Source organism: Lingula anatina, chromosome 10 (assembly GCF_051362555.1).
Source record: "Lingula anatina isolate TDL-2025a chromosome 10, LinAna3.0, whole genome shotgun sequence".
NCBI lineage: Eukaryota > Metazoa > Brachiopoda > Lingulata > Lingulida > Lingulidae > Lingula > Lingula anatina.
In genome coordinates this window covers 6,971,220-6,992,428 of record NC_141776.1, presented here as the reverse complement: position 1 = coordinate 6,992,428, position 21,209 = coordinate 6,971,220, and the positions used below count along the sequence as shown (strand labels likewise).

At 35.6% G+C, this 21,209-nt stretch overlaps 1 protein-coding gene across 11 annotated transcripts in view; it reads left to right on the top strand.

Annotated features, from left to right (window-relative positions):
- The window catches only part of LOC106170988 (ATP-binding cassette sub-family C member 4), a 54,881-nt gene that overhangs the window by 14,899 nt on the left and 18,773 nt on the right, over positions 1 to 21,209 (top strand). For 3 of the 11 annotated variants that reach the window (XM_086996472.1, XM_086996473.1, XM_086996480.1), the window contains one exon: positions 17,203 to 17,467. The exons of 1 other annotated variant lie outside the window; for it this stretch is intronic. In XM_086996472.1, coding sequence (XP_086852598.1) covers positions 17,203 to 17,467 — 265 coding nt within the window. Of the gene's footprint in view, positions 1 to 159; positions 276 to 2,113; positions 2,364 to 3,838; positions 4,092 to 5,590; positions 5,850 to 8,372; positions 8,635 to 17,202; positions 17,468 to 20,388; positions 20,462 to 21,209 lie in introns of those variants that run through there. 7 more of the 11 variants (XM_086996481.1, XM_086996482.1, XM_086996479.1 and 4 more) reach the window with 7 other exon arrangements.

Genomic DNA, 21,209 nt, shown 5'->3' with positions numbered 1-21,209 from the left:
GTGTTTAATATGAGTACTATGATCTGGTGAGGGACTTTGTTTTTTGGGCATTTTCATGTAGATTGAAACAGTTATTTGTGATTCCTGACATTTTGCCTATAATTTGATCCCATTGCTTGGTATCCACCTCTCATTGGTTGGGAACCATCCAACATCTAGATCGTGACTGAGAACAGTGGAAGGTCTTTGCAATTCGTGGTGCCCTAGACGCCAGCCCCCATAAAAGGAATGATGACCTCCCATTGGTTAACAGTGACATCTGGTGTCCGTTTCCAGTGAGCATTGCAGAGCACGAAGTTTTACATCAAGTTGAATTAAGTCCTAAATTAATTTATATATTTATATAAAAGCATGAACATATTTGAAAGAGAAATCATTCTGCACTAAAAATAGCAGCAATTTTTTCTTCAGTCAACAACTGGACTAAGTATTGAAATTATTCTTAACCTCCACCTTTTTTTATGTCAGCATGTCTAGAGCTTGTTCACCATTATATGCACCGTTTATGCATGCGGTGTTAGAACAACCAAGGAACTAGATTGGAAAGAATGGTCTCATAAAGCCAAAAACCCAAGTCTCAAAAAGCTAAATACCCAGCTCTCATAAAGCTAATTACCCAGCCAACTGTTCAGTGTCTTGTACGGTCTGGTAGTGGCAGAGAGCTATCTGATGCGCTTGCTTAAGGAACGTCTGAGGGATCGCTTGCACCACACTACAACAAGGCATTTCATGGGTGCTATGACTTTGATGATATTCTTGCAGAACATGACATTACAAAGAGTGACAATAAAAGAAGATACATAAGTTGCATATCTAAAATCTCCATCCTCTGCGGAAAAGTCAACAATAGATAAGAATTAGTCCATGATTGGAAGCTTAATTTTAATACTTCAACTCATCTTAGGTATGATGTAGTGTAATAGGGCTGTACTGGATGGGTACATCTTTCATTTACCCAGCATTATTGATTGAATTCTGAATGGAAGAAATCTGACTGTGAAACTCAAGAATCATGTCTGGTCTAAGCACTTCTGGCATACACATCTGCATCCAAGGAATAAAAAGTAATTTTAATACTATAAAGACTGAGTTAAAGACAACAAAAAATGTTATCTTGTATGAATGGGTAATTATTATCATAGAAATATATTACAGAAACAATTATAACTTGCCAGTGGGCTACTGTCTGCTGATTTGTGAGAAATATTAAAACTTACCATTTACATCTCCCAAAATACCTAGCAATCATACCTAGCAATAAGTGATTTTTTTTTTTTTTTTTTTTTTTTTTTGAAAACCTGGCATATATAGTACTATACTTCTCAAAAGTTAAACAGTTTGATTCTTCCTCTGTGCCATTAACACTAGCTTGTATTTATGTCTAAATGAGTCTCAGGTGGGCCAAAAAGCTCTGTTAAAGGTTACTTCAGTTTTGTGTAACTTTGGTCTTTCTGAAAAAATTAAACATTCAGAGATGAAAGACCATTACTTAAAACGTGGTGAAACTTGGTAGTATTATTCACAATTACTACTATCCCTGCTGGGGATAATGGAAAGCTCTTGTAGGAAGAGTGAGCAAACCTTTAACCTTAAAAAAAAATGGGCTTCTCTGTATCAATCAACATGACAGAAGAATGCTTAACCCTGGCCATGTCACCATAGCCAGCATCAGACAGTATTGCTTGTGTCTTTCTATGTATTCCAATTCAAAACAATCAAAACCCAGATTTTTGACACACCGTGGAGAGAGACAGAGAGAGAGATCATTCCTTACTATCTAATTCCTTGGAATAAATTAGTTAGAGAATATATGTTTTGTATAGGAGAACATCCTCAAGTTTGATGTGTGTGGCTTATTGTTTGTTGTATTGAGTGATGGTGGAGTTTGGTATAAATGAATCTGATCATCTGTTTTGAATTTTAAAAGTTTGTTGTGTTAATTATACATTTTCCATCAAAATTGAAGCAAGTGAAATCAGTCAAATTATAAAAATAATGATTTGTTATTAATTAAATTATTATTTTTTATTTTATTTGAGAAAGGAATATCAAGCCGATGATTTATGCTTCTTTTTTATGGTTGATTACAATAATCTCCCCTTTTCCCTTGCAGAAAAGAAATACACTGTATCAAAGCTTCCAGCTATGCGCGTGCTTTCAATGCTGCACCTTACTTCTTTAGTCCTAAATTCATGGTGCTTTTAACATTGATTGGTTACCTTGCTATGGGGGGCACGTTGCAGGCAGATATGGTGTTTGTGATGATCTCAATGTATCAAGCAATCAGACTGACCTTGACCCTGTTTATCCCTGTGGCAATTCAAATCGCATCTGAAGCCATAATTACCATAAGGCGATTACAGGTTAGTATGATTGCATGGTAGCAAAGATTTTTTCCTAAAATTATAGATGGATTAAAAACCATGCTACAAAACCTGATGGTGTCCATCGGCACATTATTTGGGCAAACGCTATTGTACACTAAAATTTGAAAAAAAATTAAAATATAAATATTGTACATATGACTGACAAGAACATTTCTATTAACTCCAGTACTCACTTGAAGGTATATCATTATATCCAGATTTAAATTGAATATAAAAGTGATATATTCTGTCTATGCATCTTGCAAAAGTACTTATCTCTCCCAATCCAGAATTTTGTTCCTTCGAAAATGCACCGGAAAGCATGACAATCTAAGTGATTGGCCATGTTGCTAATTTAAAAAATTAAGATTGTTAATTAGAAATAGTGTTAAAATCGAATCCTAGTTCAGAGAAGGGATGGGTAAAGAAAGTGCTTTTTATTCTACTTGGAAAATTTAATTTTACAGGAAAACCCTGGATAGGATAACTTAAAGATTGATATTTAGATGTGGAATATGACATAAAAAGTGCCAATGGCATTCTTCATTAGCTAACTAGGTTGTGCAGGGCCTAAAACAATATAATAGGTCTTCAAAAATTGTCTGTCTTGTTTATATAGTTTAGATATGAGATTCCAATATAATATGTGTAATATGGCCTGGACATTGACCTTGACCTAATTTTAGAGGTAAATAAACCTTGATATTATCCCCACTGAGATATTAGAAGTCGTGCTTATAATCGGAGTTTCAATTTAGGACCTTTTAGAAAAATCTTGCATTTTATTCACTTGTGTGAAATCGTACCCTCAACTATTGCAGGAAAATCAGGAATATATTCATTTTGAATGTGCATTATTCAGGATATTTTAATAGCCAGGTGTTAATGACTGGAGGATGGATAGTTTGATGTGAGGGTTTTTTTTCCCCCAATGACAAAAATTATAAGCTTAATTGTAATGTGTTATTTAAAAATTATGCTGTTGTGTACTCAGATAAATTTTTCTTAGGACTAATTTACTGCATTCTTGAATCTTGCCTCTGAATTGGGTTAGAAATTTATTCCTTAAGCATCAGCAAATTACTATATCTATGAGGATACTAATAATTATAGCAGTTTGCAGGAACCTGTGCTGCTGCTTCTGACCAAAAAGCTTGCCATCCACTAGTTATCAACATTCAGCATTTATGATTTGCAGTAGTTCAGCTTTCCTTCCTTTTCTGCATGCTGTCTATTCTGCAAATGTAGTTTTTTTATAACAATAAATCCTTTGTTTTTCTCAGTTGGAAATCTTTAAGTATTAGAAATTAATGCAAACTTCAGCACCACTCTATGGCCATTTCAGGAAAACGCCCTCCATTCATTTTTATATCTTATCACCTTGACCTTGTTGCATCATGACCTTGACCCAATTTTATTTATATTTTTTAACTCCTTGAGTTGTTGTCTTTTTAAGACTTCTTCATTTGTAGGATGGAGTTGGTGCGTGTGTTTGAAAGCCAGCGTTTGAAAGCCTGTCTGTGCAGTGTCTCTTATTGTGCAGACAAGATCATGATATTGCCGGTTGTGTTATCAGTGGCTTTGACCTTGTGCCGTTTACCCTTTGCCTCTGTTATATTTCCCTCCATGGGCATACTACACTCAGTGAGAGGGATAATATTCACCAAGATGTCCCTTGGTCTCCAGTTAACTGGGGAGGTACACACCTCTTGCTTGAGGATACAGGTAAAAAAAGGGAAATGGATTTTTTAAACCTTATACTAATACCCAGTAGTATTTATTTATTTTGATATTTTACATATGAATATCCTATCTTCAGTATGGGCTGTAAGTATTTTTGTAAGCATCTAGTTGTAAAAACAGTTGTATATATCAAGCACTGCTAAGAGGAGGATTTGGAAGGGAGTGCCTTTTTCTCCAGGATGCTCTGGATATGGCCAGTGTAAATTCGGAATGTTGATTATGATGTAGTCTACAGGTTGAGTTAAGACATTGCTATCCACCCCTTTCTACCATCTTTCCATCCATCATAAGGATGTAATAATCGGTCTGTTGGTGTGCAGTTAAAGAGAGGAATATTTTACCCAAATGTCTGTGAATCAGACCATTATTTATTAACCCCTTCCCTTAAAAAAGGATAAAAAATAAAGGAACTTCAGAAAAGAAAAGAAAGAATAAAGATGTCACATTTTACTAATGAAGCATGCAGTGGGTATAGGCAATGATTGACACTCTAGCCCCTTTAATTTCAGCTGGAGTGTCACTCTAGCTTTGATTTTACTACAAAACTGGTGGAATGAGTCTTTTTTAATGAAAATGAATGATGTGACATATTGTACCCTTCTTTACATAGTTTTATTATCCCTTTTATTGGCAGCAAAAATTTTTAGTAACTGCATTGCATTTTCTTTAATGCATGTGCCTCAGCTTTTCCTATGAATTTGCCTTACACCAAATTTGAAAAAAGTTATGAATATACTATGAAAAGCTTATGCTTGATGAATAATTAAGGCCCATTTGCGGTCTGGGCCCAGCTTCTTTTGGGCATAGGGAGGGTCTGAGTCCAGCTTCTTTTGGGCATAGGTAGGGTCTGAGTCCAGCTTCTTTTGGGCATAGGGAGGGTCTGAGTCCAGCTTCTTTTGGGCATAGGGAGGGTTTGGGTCCAGCTTCTTTTGGGCATAGGGAGGGTCTGAGTCCAGCTTCTTTTGGGCATAGGGAGGGTGTGGGTCCAGCTTCTTTTGGGCATAGGGAGGGTTTGGGTCCAGCTTCTTTTGGGCATAGGGAGGGTGTGGGTCCAGCTTCTTTTGGGCATAGGGAGGGTTTGGGTCCAGCTTCTTTTGGGCATAGGGAGGGTTTGGGTCCAGCTTCATTGGGGCATAGGGAGGGTTTGGGTCCAGCTTCTGTTGGGCATAGGGAGGGTTTGGGTCCAGCTTCTTTTGGGCATAGGGAGGGTTTGGGTCCAGCTTCATTGGGGCATGAGGATAGTCTGGTTCCAGCTGCTTTAATTTTCAACTTTGTCTCAAATGTTTTAGTAGTGAACTTCAGTTTTAGTGTTATAGTTAAATTATTTGAGTAAAATATTTTTGTAAAAAGCAAATTTTTGAAAGAAAACTCATCTTTCCTTGTAGATTGAATAACAATATCTTTCTTAAGCCTTACTTTTTAGGAAAGAACTTCACTTATATTTAGCAGACAGTCAAAATGCTTTCTTACTTTACCTTTAGGAAAGAGATTTCACATTTACGGAGAGGACAGTATGCTGCAGGCATTTTTTATAATTTGATGATCGTTGGATGCTCCAAGATCCTTATCCTTGCATTTCTGCTTGTTGCTGTTGCTGTTGGTGGCAAAACTGTACTGACACCGTCCATTGTGTTTCCCACCATGTTGTTAGTAAAGGCACTGTCTCATATGATTGCTGACCACATAGGACATGCTGTTATATACTCCTCTAGAGCTTATGTCACATTAAACAGAGTGCAGGTATAGTCTTAGTTCTTGATTAAAATTAGAACAAGAATGAAACTCACAACTGGTTTACTTTTTGTCTACAGGCACCATGTCTGTACGTTTAGCCACTCCCAGCATCTGTAGGTGGTGACATCTATATGCCCTTTTTTAATGGAAAATGTTTTTTAATGGCATAAGATTTCTTTATGCTCTAATTTACAGATCTGACTCGTGGCAATAAAGCACAGCTTGAGTTCATAAACCAGCCTGATAGTTTTTTAATTATGCAATTTATTATTTTTATTTATTGTAATTATTATTCATTTATTTATTATTTTTTTATTATCATTTTTATTATTATTATTATTTATTTATTTTTTTGCTGTTATTTTGGTAAAATTTCAATTTTTTAGATATTGGCATTTCAATGTTTGACTTTGAAACCCCATGGAAATGAATCCTCATACTAGTTACATTTTTTTAATGTTCATGTTACCCGTTTACCAGAACATGAAGATTTCTTTTTTAGCAATACAGATAACACATTAAGTGTATAAACAGTTTACCTTTTGTCTCCTGGAGTGATCAATATTACTGAAATACAGGTCTAATTCCAAAACCAGCCTGATCGGATTATTTTACTTAGGTTATTAACTTTTTTGTGAAATGTTCCCTTTTTCACATATTGTAATGATATTGATAACTCCTAGTTGTTCTGGTGAACAAAGAAATCTTCTTAAGAGGGTTCCATTCTGGTTCAGAAATGTTATTCACATGATCATGATTAACAGATTGTTATTTGAAATTATTAAACTCTTGTTATTTTTTCTTTGTCAGGAATAACTGTTTTATCATCTTATCTTCTTCTCTTCATCATGTGCCATCACCGATGCAGTGTTTGAGGAATGTCGATATTTTGCCAAAGTTCTTTCCAATGTTCAAAGGTGTTTTGTTGGAATTCTAAATTGTCAAGGAAGGTCTTTCGTTGTTTGCCTCAGGCACTTTTGCCAGGTATTTTTCACTAAGGCTTAGATCTCCAATCCCTCTTTTCTGATGGAGTGGCCCAAGAACTTAAGTTGTGTATCTGTAACTGTATTGGGGACTTGTCTTTTTTTTTGTCAACCTGTTTAAGGACCTCTTCATATGATCAGTGTAGGATATTAGGAGCATTTGTTGGTAGAACCAAAATTTCAGCTGCTTCAGTGCTGCATTGAGTTTCAGCTGTCAAAGTGCCAGACTTGCAGCCAACACAAAAGAGTTAACCAAACATGGGTTTTGAGAAGGCAGATCTTTATCAAGAGCTGCCCACGATCCTTGAAGATTAGGGTGAATGCATCGTATCTAGAGACCATTAAAATCTATTCATGTCATTACACATTTTTATGTGATTTCTATACTCTGTGCAGGCATCCCCCCCTCCCCCCCCCCCAAAAAAAAAAAATGAATAAGGCTAGAAAAATATAAAAGCATTGGTGCATAACTGCTTATAATGACAAAAAATTTAAAAAGAAATTAAGTAAGTAAGAGAAAATGAGAAAGAAAATTATTTCTAAAGAAACAAGATTCTAAAGAAATAGCAAAATAGGATGTATCATTATAGGAGGAATTCTTAAAAGTTTGCGAAACATGGTGTCCAGATTTAGATCTTTCTAGTATGCTGAAGTATGATGTACCACTATGTGGCTATATTCATGAAGTAAGTTCACTGTTTGTGTGTCCTTAGGAGCTTGCTTCTGTGGAATTGATTCACATATTGCATTTTTTTGTGAGGTGCTTTCATATATTGCTTGCTGTTTGGCAGCAAGATCTATGAATAATGTTATATTTTTAGGAACAAAGTGTGCCCTTGAGAATAAAAATTAACATATATTGTATAAAATGCCTACTGTAAAACCCTAGTATTTTTCACATTTTTTCTCCCATTTTCAAAAATTGAATAAAAATTACCACATTGCCATAAGCTGTTGATACAGCATTGGTCTGTTTCTTTCTTCCTTTATTTTCATAATATTGACAAAATACTGAAAGTGAGATCAGTGTGAAAAGTAAACTTATCCTGTCTTTCCAATATTTTGCTGCTTTGTTCTTTTTATATTATGTATAACGACTGTCAGGCCTGCTTTAATGATAAGCATTATGATTTCTATAAAAACAATGATATCGTCACTCAGTAAAATTTTATCTGCTTCTCGACACACACATATGCCTCAGCTTTTGCTATTTAATATATTTTGTCCCCCAGCTTATGCTTGGTATATAATATATGCATATGGAGGGTAAGGTCACAGCTTCCACTATCTGTTTTATAGAGAGCTTTTAAGCTTAAGATCCTTTCAGTAACTATTTCATGAATGCGAACTTCCTAAATAATGTATTAATATGAAAGTCATATTTTTTAATACAATTTAAATATTTTTGCATCTTTTAGAAAGAGAACTCATCACTTCCTCTAAGAAAGCAGAATAAGTTCTTTCTTGAATCCTAAATGTTGGAAAAGAACTTCCACTGACCACATATAACAAGTTCAATCTTAACGCTTTCTAACATCTCCTTTAGGAAAGAGCTTTTGCATTTGCGGAGAGGACAGTATGCTGCAGGCTTTTTTTATAATTTGATGATTGTTGGAACCTCTAAGATCCTTATCCTTGCGTTCCTGCTTGTTGCTGCTGTTGCTGCTGGCGGCGAAGCTATACTGATACCATCCACAGTATTTCCCACCATGTTGTTAGTAAGGGCACTGTCTCATATGATTGCCGACCACATAGGACATGCTGTTATGTGCTCTTCTAGAGCCCACGTCACGTTAAACAGAGTTCAGGTATAGTTCAATTAGAATTGCATAATTAGAATTTGATGGCATTTTGTTACATTGCATCAAAGGTCACAAGATAACCCGTTTTGCGCATCAGTAATATTCACTTTATGTCTGTACATTTGACAGCTTTTTGCCTTATTATTATAACCTTTTTTGAAGAAAAGAAAAAAATTGTAATACTGCTTGTGCAGACTGTGGATGCAATTGTGTTGATAATGATTGAACTATAAAAGTTGATTGGCCATGTGGTGCCAATTTTTATTTTACTTCAAAAATGGTGAAATCAGTCTTAGATCAATAGATACTGGAAATGGATAAGAGATACTAGATTATTTATATGCCATTCCTTATATCATTTCATTAGCCTTTTCATTGGTGGCAAAGTGTTAGAAAAAGTAATGAAAAAAATCGAGAGAAAATGAGAAAGAAAAGAATTTCCAAAGATGTATGATTCTGAAAAAATAGCTTAATAGGATGTATCACATAGGAGGAATTTGAGAAAAATCTGCTAAGCAGAATGATATTTAGATTTACATCTTTTAAAGATACATTTGAAACTAGTGTTGGTGGAGCATGGGTTCCCAGTTACGTATATAAACCACTTGTAAAAGTCTCTTAAGTTACACAACTCACATAAAGTCTATATGCCAAGGGATAAATCCAATTAATCACTGGATCAGTAAAAGAGCTTTTTACTGCACCTTCTTCAAAGTTTAGGTTTTGAATTTGACCTACCTATCTGACTAAGTTATCTGCCCTGTTTATATACAGCACAAAGAGCAAGCAGGAAATCAGTTAAGTGTCTTTTGGTGTTTCTGTTAGTAATACTATTTGAAACTTGTGATGGCATTTGGTCGGGTTTTGTGGCAAAAAAGTGACTTCAGATGCATCTTTAAGTATGCTCAAGAATTGTGAACCATTGTGTGTTATTAGGTACTTGTTGTAGCTGCACTCAAAAAAAATGAAGTCTCCAAATACTGAATGAATTTTATTTCAATTCAAATGTAAAACTGAAAGAAAATAAAATAAAACAAAATAAATAACAGTTACAAAAAATGTAGCAAAAAATAAAGAAATACTGAAAACAAATTAAAATGCAAAATAACCTAAAAATTGATAACAAATTTACACGAAGTACAAACAAAAGTGTAAGAAAAAGGATAGACAGAAACATTGCAAAGACACAAAGCCAGAGAAATTTTATGTAAGCATTGAAATAATTTGTCTTTTCCCCGACCAAGTGAGCTAATATCTTTATAAAAGGATAGATAGAAAAGTTGAAAGACCCAACGTCAGAGAAGTTTACGTAAACTTTGAAATAGTTACCTTTTCCTCCGACTGGGTGAGCTAATATACTGTGTGGCGTTAGATTTCCCTGTGTCGTTCCATGTACAAAAGCGAAGTGAGCAAGAAGAATTAGAGAGAAAGCCTTATATATGCTGTGAAATGAAAACTGTTTAGTGCAGGGTATGGCACAGGCATGTGACGATGCGGTTACGTAAGTGCAGTGGCCTGTAACCTTGTAATTAGTAGAGCGAGAGAGAAAGAGAGAGAGAAAGAGTAAAGACAAGGAAGGACAAAAGAGAAAGAATGGAAAATATGTATACTTCGCATGAATAACAAGTAAACAAAGGACAAACTCAAATAAAAAATAAAAATATTGCGGGCAGTTACACTTGTTTCTTTGGAATTTATTCACATATTGTCTTTTTTTCTGTGAGGCAGTTTTATGTTGCTTACTATTTTGCTGCTAGACCTATTAAAAAAACATCATATTTTGAGAAAACTAGGGTAACCTTGAAACTAGTATTTTAATCTATTTAGGAGGAACTGCCACGCACTTAAATATCATGTTTTGTGCTATTTGAGAATCACTCAGATACAAAGTGTGCCTTGAAAATAACGATTAACATAAAATTGTATAAAAACGCCTATACCTACTCAGTACTGTGCACCTAGGTATTTTGCTTTTTTTTTTCCTCCCATTTTCAAAACTTGGATAAAAGTTTCCCCATTGCCATAAACTGTGGATACCACATCAATCTGTTTATTTCTTCCTTTATTTTTGATAATATTAACAATGAACTGTACTGATATACTCAAAAGCAGTCTTTTTATTTGTAGGGTGACTCTTTTCTCACTGAAATTCAGCTCACTTCTTTTGACTTCTGGTGTTCCTCTTTGGCTTATAAATCTCCTCAAAGCATTTATAAAGGAGTCTGTATCCAATGTGTGAGCAATTTCAAAGTGCATTGCCCTGGTTACTAGGCATGTGAATATGCATCCATACCTTTTAACTTCACTATTTCCTCTTTTCACAAGAAATGACCCAAAATGGTCAATTCCTGTATGTGAGAATGGAGGTTTGTCTGGCTCAACTCTGTCTGCTGGTAAATCAGATATTTTTTTGACATCTGGATGTGCTTGTCATCTTCTGCAGCTGACACAATTGCGTAAAACATGGCGTACTGCTGCATTCGCCTTTATGATCCAGTAGTTCTTCCTTAGAAATGACAAAAGATACTCTTTTCCAGAGTGACCACAAATGTCATGAAAATGTCATATGATTAAAGGGATAATAACTGTTCATTTTGGCCAAAAAATGAATTTTCCTGGGATAAAGGACAATTTTCCTGTACTTACCAATGGTTAAGGAATCCAATCCTACATTCAAAGTTAGTCCCTGGTTTTTTTTCTAAAAAGTTTGATTTTTTGTAATATTCTCTTAAGAGATTATTACAGAGATTATTACATAACCTGTAGTTGATGCAGCAGCTGTGCCGACATAGTTTCTTCGAACTCTGCAGGCTTCAGGCAATGCTGCACATTCAACTGTGATAGCTTAGTTATGTCTTCCTTCCAATTTACCCATCTGGCTAAGTGGTCGTCAGGAATCTCTTCATCCCAATCATACTGAGAATGGCATAAATCTTGCAAAATCATCTTTGCTGGCAAAATGGTTGACGCAACAAAACCAAGTGGGTGGTATACTGAGCTGATAACTGATAGAATCCCATTAGAATCTTGTTGCTGGTCGTTCCTTAATGTTGATCATGAAACCAAAACAGTCTGACACTATGTCCTACTTTATTCCTAGCACCTGGTAGATTTGAGAAATCAAAATCCTTGACTGCTTCTGCTCTCTCTTCCACTGGTATGGTATCTAGCATATCTCTTGAATTGGAAACCTTCACTTGGCAACAAACGTCTGAGACTGCTGGACCTCTCAACAGCTCCCTTAACATCTACTGTTGACATAAGGCAATCATCCACAAAGTAGTTTCGGTTGACTGTCTTGACTACCTTGCTGCCATATTCATTTCCATAGTCCATTGCTGTTTGTTTTAGTGCAAAATTGCAGCATGAGGGTGATGACTTTGCCTTCCTGTAGCACATCATCTTCATCATATGATGGTTTGGTAGCCATTTTGGACGTTCATCAACTTTGTAACAGCATTAAACTTCTTTATTGACTGACTTATTGCTACAAGTGTCGTTGCTGAAAATAAACAAAAATTAAGTGAAACAGTAACTACTTAATTAAATACACTTATTCTGTACACTTCTTACTAAATGCAAAACGGAACTTTTAACCTTATCATAACTGTTAAGTAACTTTATACATTTAGTAATAACATAGGTTCTATTGTAGAATCTTACATGAACGTTTGTCCTCTTAAACCCCTTAAACTTGACTGACTACAACCAAAGTTTCCTGCCTGTAATAAAGCATAACCGTAATAAAACATTGTACGTACTTTAATACTTACAGGTAATAACTAATGCTACGGAGGCGATTGTGCTTGTTGTGCCCTACCAATACATTCAAGTTCTAGAACACATGTTTCAAAGCTCACCTTAAGTGCCTCTTTAAGTTTCTTTAAATGTAAATACTGAACTATGTAGAAAGACATAACCGGGTGGCACTAATGAATACAGAATGTCTAACACTGTCCAATCACTGTGGGCAGTTTTACTTTACATGTACAAGGAATGTGGTATTTGCTAGAACTAGTTTCTTTTACAGGATGCCACCTTTCATCGGGCGTTAACTCCATACATTCATTCTAAACTACGCTAAGCTGTAAGCGAACTTTGGCACCGTTATCTCCTTAAAGTTTATACATTAACAATGAAAACGTACCTTGACATTTGACAGGTTTTCACTTAATTTAAAGCCCGCCGCACACAGAACAATTTTTCACCGGCCGATAAAAGTCAGCCAATCGGTCGTCCCGGATGAGATCAGCACACACACACGACAAGCTGTCGCAACAAAGCGTCGACTGGTGTGGTGAAAGTGACGTAGTTATTATCTCGTCTGCGAGGTGGGGCATTGTTTAATTTAATCAGGAAAAGTTTCTGTAGGCCTATTTATATTTTGTATCTGTTATTGTGATGATAAGAGTTAAAATTAAATATAAGAGTATAACAAGATTACTTTAATTAATTTAATTGAAAAATGAGCAAATTGAAATGCCCAAATTTTCTATATCAACGCAATACTCATAGACCATAAAAATACAGCCTATAGGATGACAACAGTTTGTCAATTTAGACAGATTTAGTCACCTCGATGCAGCATTACGTCGTTAAATGGTTTATGACGCTGAAAATTAAAAAAAACTAATACTATTAGAAAATTATAGGGCCTTCCATCATACTGAATTGAATTGAATTCTGACGTGGGCACGTGATATCAGATGGCGCAACCATTGGCTGAAGATAATGATCAGTGCGACAAATTGTCGTAGGAAAGCGCACACACTACAGTACGACGTTTAAAAATCAAACATGTTTGATTCTCTCCCGACTAGTTGAAAAGTGTTCGTGGAGCAGCGCAGACAGGCCGATATTTTGTCGTAAGCGTGTCGGCCGACGAAAAATCATTCTGTGTGCGGCGGGCTTTAGCAAACAGCAAGTGAAGCATGACTGCTGATGCCCATTGCAAATAACATATGGTTCCTGGAAACTTAACATATTAATAGGTTCATCTAAAATTATCCAAACTAAAATAAAGTGCACTTACCTATTTAACAGAAAAAAAAATTTACCCTACCACTAAAATCAATGACAAAAAATGTCTAAGAAAAAACATACAGAAAACAATTTTTATGTTGCGTACTAAACCTAAGGATGTGCAATGTCCGCAGGCAAAAGAAAATTCTTTCTCAACTAATGCAATCTAATTCTGACTTAACACCTGGTATTATTATAAGCATTTGGAGGGTCTGGTCACAGCTTCCTCTGTTTTATAGAGAACTTTTAAGCTTAAGGTCCTTTCAGTAACTATTTTAAGTAACCTCATGAATGTAATGTTGCTGAATAATGTATTACTATAAAAGTCATGTTTTAATGCAAGTGAAATATTCTTGTACATTGCATCTTTTAGAAAGAGAACTCATCACTTCCTCTAAGAAAGCAGCACAAGTTCTTACTTAAATCCCAAATGTTGGAAAAGAACTTCCACATAGAACAAGTTCAATCTTAACTCTTTCTAACATCTCCTTTAGGAAAGAGCTTTTGCATTTGCGGAGAGGACTGTATGCTGCGGGCTTTTTTTATAATTTGATGATTGTTGGAACCTCTAAGATCCTTATCCTTGCACTGCTGCTTGTTGCTGTTGCTGCTGACGTCGAAGCTATACTGATACCATCCACAGTATTTCCCACCATGTTGTTAGTAAGGGCACTGTCTCATATGATTGCTGACCACATAGGACATGCTGTTATATACTCCTCTAGAGCTCACGTCACGTTAAACAGAGTTCAGGTATAATTCAATTAGAATTGCATAATTAGAATTTGACGGCATTTTGTTATATTTCATCAAAGGTCACAAGATAACCTGTTTGTGCATGAATAATATGTCTGTACATTTGACAGTTTTTTGTCTTATTTTTATAACCTTTTCTTAAGAAAAGGAAGACACTATATATATGTTATACTGCTGATTGTGCAGGCTGTGGATGTAGTTGTGTTGGTAATGATTGAAGCATAAAGATTGATTGGCCAACTGGCTCCATTTTTTTTTTTTTTTTTTTCACAAAGCTGGTGAAAAAGTAAAAAGTTAGAAAAAGTAATGAAAAAAGTGCGAGAAAATGAAAAAGAAACAAATTTCCAAAGATGTATGATTCCGAAGAAATAGCCTAATAGGATGTATCACACAGGAGGAATTAAAGAAAAATCTGCTAAGCATGATCTCTAGGTTTAGATCTTTTAAAGATACATTTGAAACTAGTGTTGATAGAATGTGGATTCCCATTTATGTATATAAACCACTTGTAATTGTACCTTAAGTTATACAACTCAAGCAAAGTCTACATGCCAAGGGATATATCCAATTAATCACTGGATCAGTCATAAAAGAGCTTTCAACTGCACCTTCAAAGTTTAGGTTGTAAATTCAACCTACCTATCTGACTAAGTTATCTGCCCTGTTTATATACAGCACAGAGAGCAAGCAGGAAATCTTTTGGTGTTTCGCATAGTAATACTATTTGAAACTTATGGTGGCATTTGGTCAGCTTTTGCAGCAAAAAAGTGACTTCAGATGCATCTTTAAGTATGCTCAAGAATTATGAGCCATTGTGTGTCATTAGGAACTAGCTTCTTTAGAATTTATTCATATATTGTCTTTTTTTTCTGTGAGGTGGTTTTATGTTGCTTACTATTTTTCTGCCAGACCTATGAAAAAAATGTCACATTTTGAGAAAATTAGGGTAACCTTGGAGGAACTCCCATGAATGTTAATAACATGTTTTGTGCTTTTTGAGAATCTCTCAGATACAAAGTGTGCCCTTGAAAATAACAATTAACATATATTGTATAAAATGCCCACTGTAAAACCCTAGTATTTTTTGCTTTTTTTTCTTCCATTTTCAAAAATTGAATAAAAATTACCACACTGCCATAAACTATGGGCGGCGGTTTATACAAAAATGCAAAACACGATTAGTCGTCATCATTATCAGATCAGTCGAAATGAAAACACGATTAGTCGTCGTCGTTATCAGATCAGAAGGCAAAATACGACTAGTAGTCGTCAAAACGCAACTAGTCATCAAAACGCAACTAGTCATCATCAAAACGCAACTAGTCATCATCAAAACGCAACTTGTCATCATCAAAACGCAACTAGTCATCATCAAAACGCAACTTGTCATCAAAACGCAACTTGTCATCAAAACGCAATTTGACGCCAGATGGCGCCCATTGTACGAAAATCTAGGCCAAGTCACATGATCCACAGTGATCAAAATGGCGGACGTTATTGAAGCAGCATTATCATATTCCTCGCTCGAACTCGAGAATTATCTCTACGCGTACAATCTAATAATGATATTATATATATAATAATATCTGGAACTTGTGAAATGAGTACAACAATAAAGCAGTGCTTCACAAGTGTGTGTTTTTTTTTTTTTTTTTAATTTATAACATGTCCAAATTATTTAATAAATTATTTAATTATTTATTATTTCGAGAATTATCTCTACGCGTACAATCTAATAATGATATTATATATATAATAATATCTCGAACTCGAGATAATTCTCGAGTTCGAGCGAGGAATATGATAATGCTGCTTCAATAACGTCCGCCATTTTGATCACTGTGGATCATGTGACTTGGCCTAGATTTTCGTACAATGGGCGCCATCTGGCGTCAAATCGCGTTTTGATGACTAGTTGCGTTTTGATGATGACAAGTTGCGTTTTGATGATGACTAGTTGCGTTTTGATGACTAGTTGCGTTTTGACGACTACTAGTCGTATTTTGCCTTCTGATCTGATAACGACGACGACTAATCGTGTTTTCATTTCGACTGATTTGATAACGATGACGACTAATCGTGTTTTGCATTTTTGTATAAACCGCCGCCCATAATAAACTGTTGATACAGCATCGATCTGTTTCTTTCTTCCTTTATTTTCATAATATTAAGGATGGACTGTACTGGTATACTCAGTTGCAGTTTTTTTTTGTAATGGGTGACACTTTTTTCACTGAAAGTTAGTTCAGTGGAAAAAAGTAATATTTTGAATTTATCCTGTTTCTCCCTATTTTTCTGCTTTGCTCCTTTTATATATGTATATCAGTTTATGCAGTAAGTTGTGTGCCATGCTTGTTTGCATGAATGCTTTTCAGGCCTGCTTATTAATAGCACCTTGATAACTTAAGATATTGCCACTCGTATTAGTAAATTTTAACTGCTTTTCTGTGCATACATATCAGCTTTTACTGGGAAATAAATAATGCCCCGCAACTTACGCTTGGAATATAATAATGCATTATGCAGATTTCAGCTGCCCCTGTTTTTATAGAGAGCTTACCTTTCAGTAACTATGCTTAGTAACCTCATTAATGTTACGTTATTGAATAGAATATAACTATAATAGTCATATGTTTTAATGCAAGTGAAATATTCTTGTACATTGCATCTTGTAGAAAGAGAACTCATAACTTCCTCTCAGCAAGCAGAACATGTTCTTTCTTAAATCCTGAATGTTGTGAAGAAACTGTCACATGTAACAAGGGCAATTTTAACGCTTGAAAACTTCTCCTTTAGGAAAGAGCTTTCACATTTGAGGAGAGGACAGTATGCTGCAGGCGTTTTTTATAATTTGATGATTGTTGGAAGCTCTAAGCTTCTAATCCTTGCACTGCTGCTTGTTGCTGTTGCTGCTGGGGAAGCTGGGGAAGCTATACTGATACCGTCCACAGTGTTTCCCACCATGTTGTTAATAAGGGCACTGTCTCATATGATTGCTGACCACATAGGACATGCTGTTATACACGTCTCTAGAAGTAATGTCACATTAAACAGAGTGCAGGTATAGTTTAATTGTACCACTAGAATCACATTAGAACAAGAATGAAACTTGCAACTAGTTCACTTTTTATGTACCGACACTGTAAGTGTCTGTGTTATGTCTGATTCCTGTATTTGTCCATGGCGTCACTGTAGCCATGGCCGATGCATTCCCACTTACACATCAACACATATAACTGCCAAACCATGTTTTTGGTTACCTTTAAATTTACTTAGAGGCTTTTTCTTGGTTAATAAAAGATACCTTGTGAAATTTACAAGACTAGATTATTTTTACAATTTTTTTTTTTTTACCTAGATCTTATTGAATCTGTTTGAATCTGTCTGTATATGTGACCTCTCATTTGATGTCTAGGTTTTAAAAATGATAAAAACCCTCAGTTTTTCTCTAGATCTGTTTTTGATGATTTTAGAATCCTTTCATTGTTTCTTGGTTAGAAAAGCATTTTATCGATAAAGAATACTTGTAATTATTTTATCTTTCCAATGGGTAAAAGTTAACTGATCAATTATTCAGAAACATAATTTTTAAATCATAAAATTAGATCTCTTAGACTATGTAGCACTCGGGGTGTTTTACTGCATAGAAATCTGTAAATCTGTAAAAAAAAAATCTGTGAAAATGATGGCAATACACCTAGGCTTCATTCACATGCAATGTCTATTTTCTAAATTCTATTTTCTATTCGTGCTATCTTATGATCACGGTCTGTGCCATGAATATCCCGCCGCATAATTACTGGCAGCGCGAGCCAGTTACTTATAGTAACTTATAGTAACTGGCTCGCGCTGCCAGTAATTACGCCGCGGGATATTCAGGGCACAGACCGTAATCATAAGACATACCGCGAATAGAAAATAGAATTTAGAAAATAGACATTGCATGTGAACGAAGCCCTAACCCCTCTTACCACAAGAGATTACTGAGACTTCTATGAGTCATTATAAGTAATAAATATCAGGCCTACCCAACTACCAGACTCGGCACCTAAGGATCCTGAATTAACCGGCATATCGGATCACACTACCCGTTTTCAAGGTGTGTGTCAGATCGCATTTCGGAGTATCAGCCAGAACACCGACAGGATGAGCCCTGGCATGCTCGGCTGTCACTTTGATTGGATAGTAAACGATTGTCGTAAAATCGCTATATGATTTTAAAACCGGGCACATAAATTTGAAAGCCACCTAGATGAACCTTAGACTGCCATATTAATCTAATACAATGCAAAAAAAAAAAACTATCAAAAGTGGTTAAAACATTCAAACCGAATGTCGTAAAGTCCCCATATACCCCCATAGAGAGAATAAAATAGAGTACTCTAAAGTAAGAGTACAGTTTCAGGTTGTTCAGGGTGGATGAGCCCGCAGCCGTGCTACAAAATTTGTTCTGGGGTATGATACTCCGAAATGCGATCTGACACACACCTTGAAAACGGGTAGCGTGGTCCGATATACCGGTTAATTCAGGATCCTTAGGTGCCGAGTCTGGTAGTTGGGTAGGCCTGAATATTAAAGTTTACCACATTACACGTGTGGTTATAGGGGAGCCCTAGTTCAACTAGGGTAACAATCCAGAAAATAAACAACAAATGCTGAGGGAATTTTAAAAAATGCCTCAGTTTCATAATAGAATACAGAAGGATTTATTATTTAGCAGCAAAGGGAGTGTAAGAAAAACCCATTGGACTAGCTGGATCGGTCCAACTCTGCGGGAGATTCTCCTTAAGTACAATCACTGTAATCGGCTTAAATATCTGACACCTCTTTGAGTTGCTAGGGGGTATTTAACTAATTAACTTGCTGCTCAAGGAGGCGTTTCAAACAATTTAGCTTATGTCACTGAATGCGAGAATCCTTCCCGGCAAGCTAGGTCGCCTTAACTCATTCTGAACAGGCCCATTGAGAATTGATAGGTTGGAAGTCCTACAAAGATTGCACCCGCCAGCAGGGTCACAGATAAATATACACAGATTTGTCTTTGGCTAATTTTATGTACTTTTCTCTACTATGTTCATGAAGAACTTTGGTATAGACTTATAATTACTCATAACATACAGCTGACATATAGAGTACAAGGATTAGATATTTTGACAATTATCTTTTAATCATTTATTCAGGGATGAGGTTTTTTCCAACTAGCAGTGGATTTCCAACTGTTCGGGAACCCTGAAATATCATTGGCCTAGGCGGCCCCTGGACCCCATGTCATATTTGCCAACTTTTTCCCTAAATGGCAGTCTTCTCCCTGTTCATTGTTTCAAAAAATCTCTCTCAGTGATCAATATTGATGCTCATCTGGCACAAATTCTGAAACATTATGGAAGTAATAAAAAGTCTGATGTCCTTGGTTGATGATGATAAGTACCTTTTGCCTATGTTGGATTTTTATTTAGCTTTTTGAGATAGAGAGCTGCTAGTCTTTCAAATGTATACAACATGTCTATAACATTGCCTTTGCACCTTGGTTTGTTGTGCTAGCTTTGTGCCATGGTCTAACATTTAATATATATTTACAATTGTGTGCCCTGCTTTTAAGTATAATTTTGAATTTAAGCACAGATTTCTATGATGCTTTTTTTTTTTTTTTTTTTTTTTTTTTTTTTTTTTTACAAACAAAGCTTACTCCGGATAATTCAGTTAGATTAAGTAGCTTTATTGATGTGATTGCTTTTATTAAGCTGATGACTTTCTTGCTTACCAAGTGTCCTGCTTTACCCAGTACTCCACCACTGCCACCATCATAGAGGTGTCAGGTGTATTGTATTTATTCCTCTCACTCTCTGTGCTTTCAAAACTTAGGAACATTGCAAGTCACATATTTTAGCACCAAGAACATCTATAAATATATGAATTCTATTTTTTTTAAATTAATTAATTTATTTATTTTTGTATTTGGATTTCTTCATTTTTTTGTTTTAGGCAGGAAATGTTCCGCGTTTCGAGATGTCACTACTCTGCAGGATTCTTTTATAATCTTTTGGGGCTCTCAGGGGTGAGGCTTTTGCTCCTTGCCTTTGTCATAGCTGTGGTTGTCACCAGTGACATTACTTTGGGCCCCAGTGTTGTCTTTCCGTTGATTCTGTACGTTCACTTCCTATCGGACATGGTGTCCGACCAGGTTGGAAATGCGCTGATATATGGTGGTATGGGCTATACTACTGTGAAGCGTGTTCAGGTATTGGTTTGTTTGTTTGTGTATTTTGAATTATCCTGTTACTTGTTAAAAGTACAGAAGGCAATATTTTTTTGACAGAATCATTCAGGTTTTGATATTGATTATGTGACTTGAATATGGCATATTTGAAACATTGCAACTAAATGAGTTTGAGTTATAGTCAAAACATGAATTTAAGATCACTATTTGTGGTTTATGATGACAATTAAGAGATTGTGGTGGAATCCAGACTTACTAATTCAAGAAGATAATGAAAAACTGTATTTTATACACTCAAAAGATGCATTTGGCATTACTGTAACAGCAAACTTAAAAAACACAACCAAAATCTTTTTCTTAGGTTATTTATCGCCAATAATTTGCCCTCTATACCTTTAACATTGTCACCCCATTGCCACCCCAAAAACCCACCCCCACCCCCAATCCACCCCTACCTCCTAATCCACCCCTATCCCTACCCCCTAACCCCCCAACCCCTATTCCAACCCGACCTCCTAGTCCACCCCTACCCCTTAGTCCAGTCCCTTGATATTTGCTAATGAAAATGGTCCTTTATTACTCTACA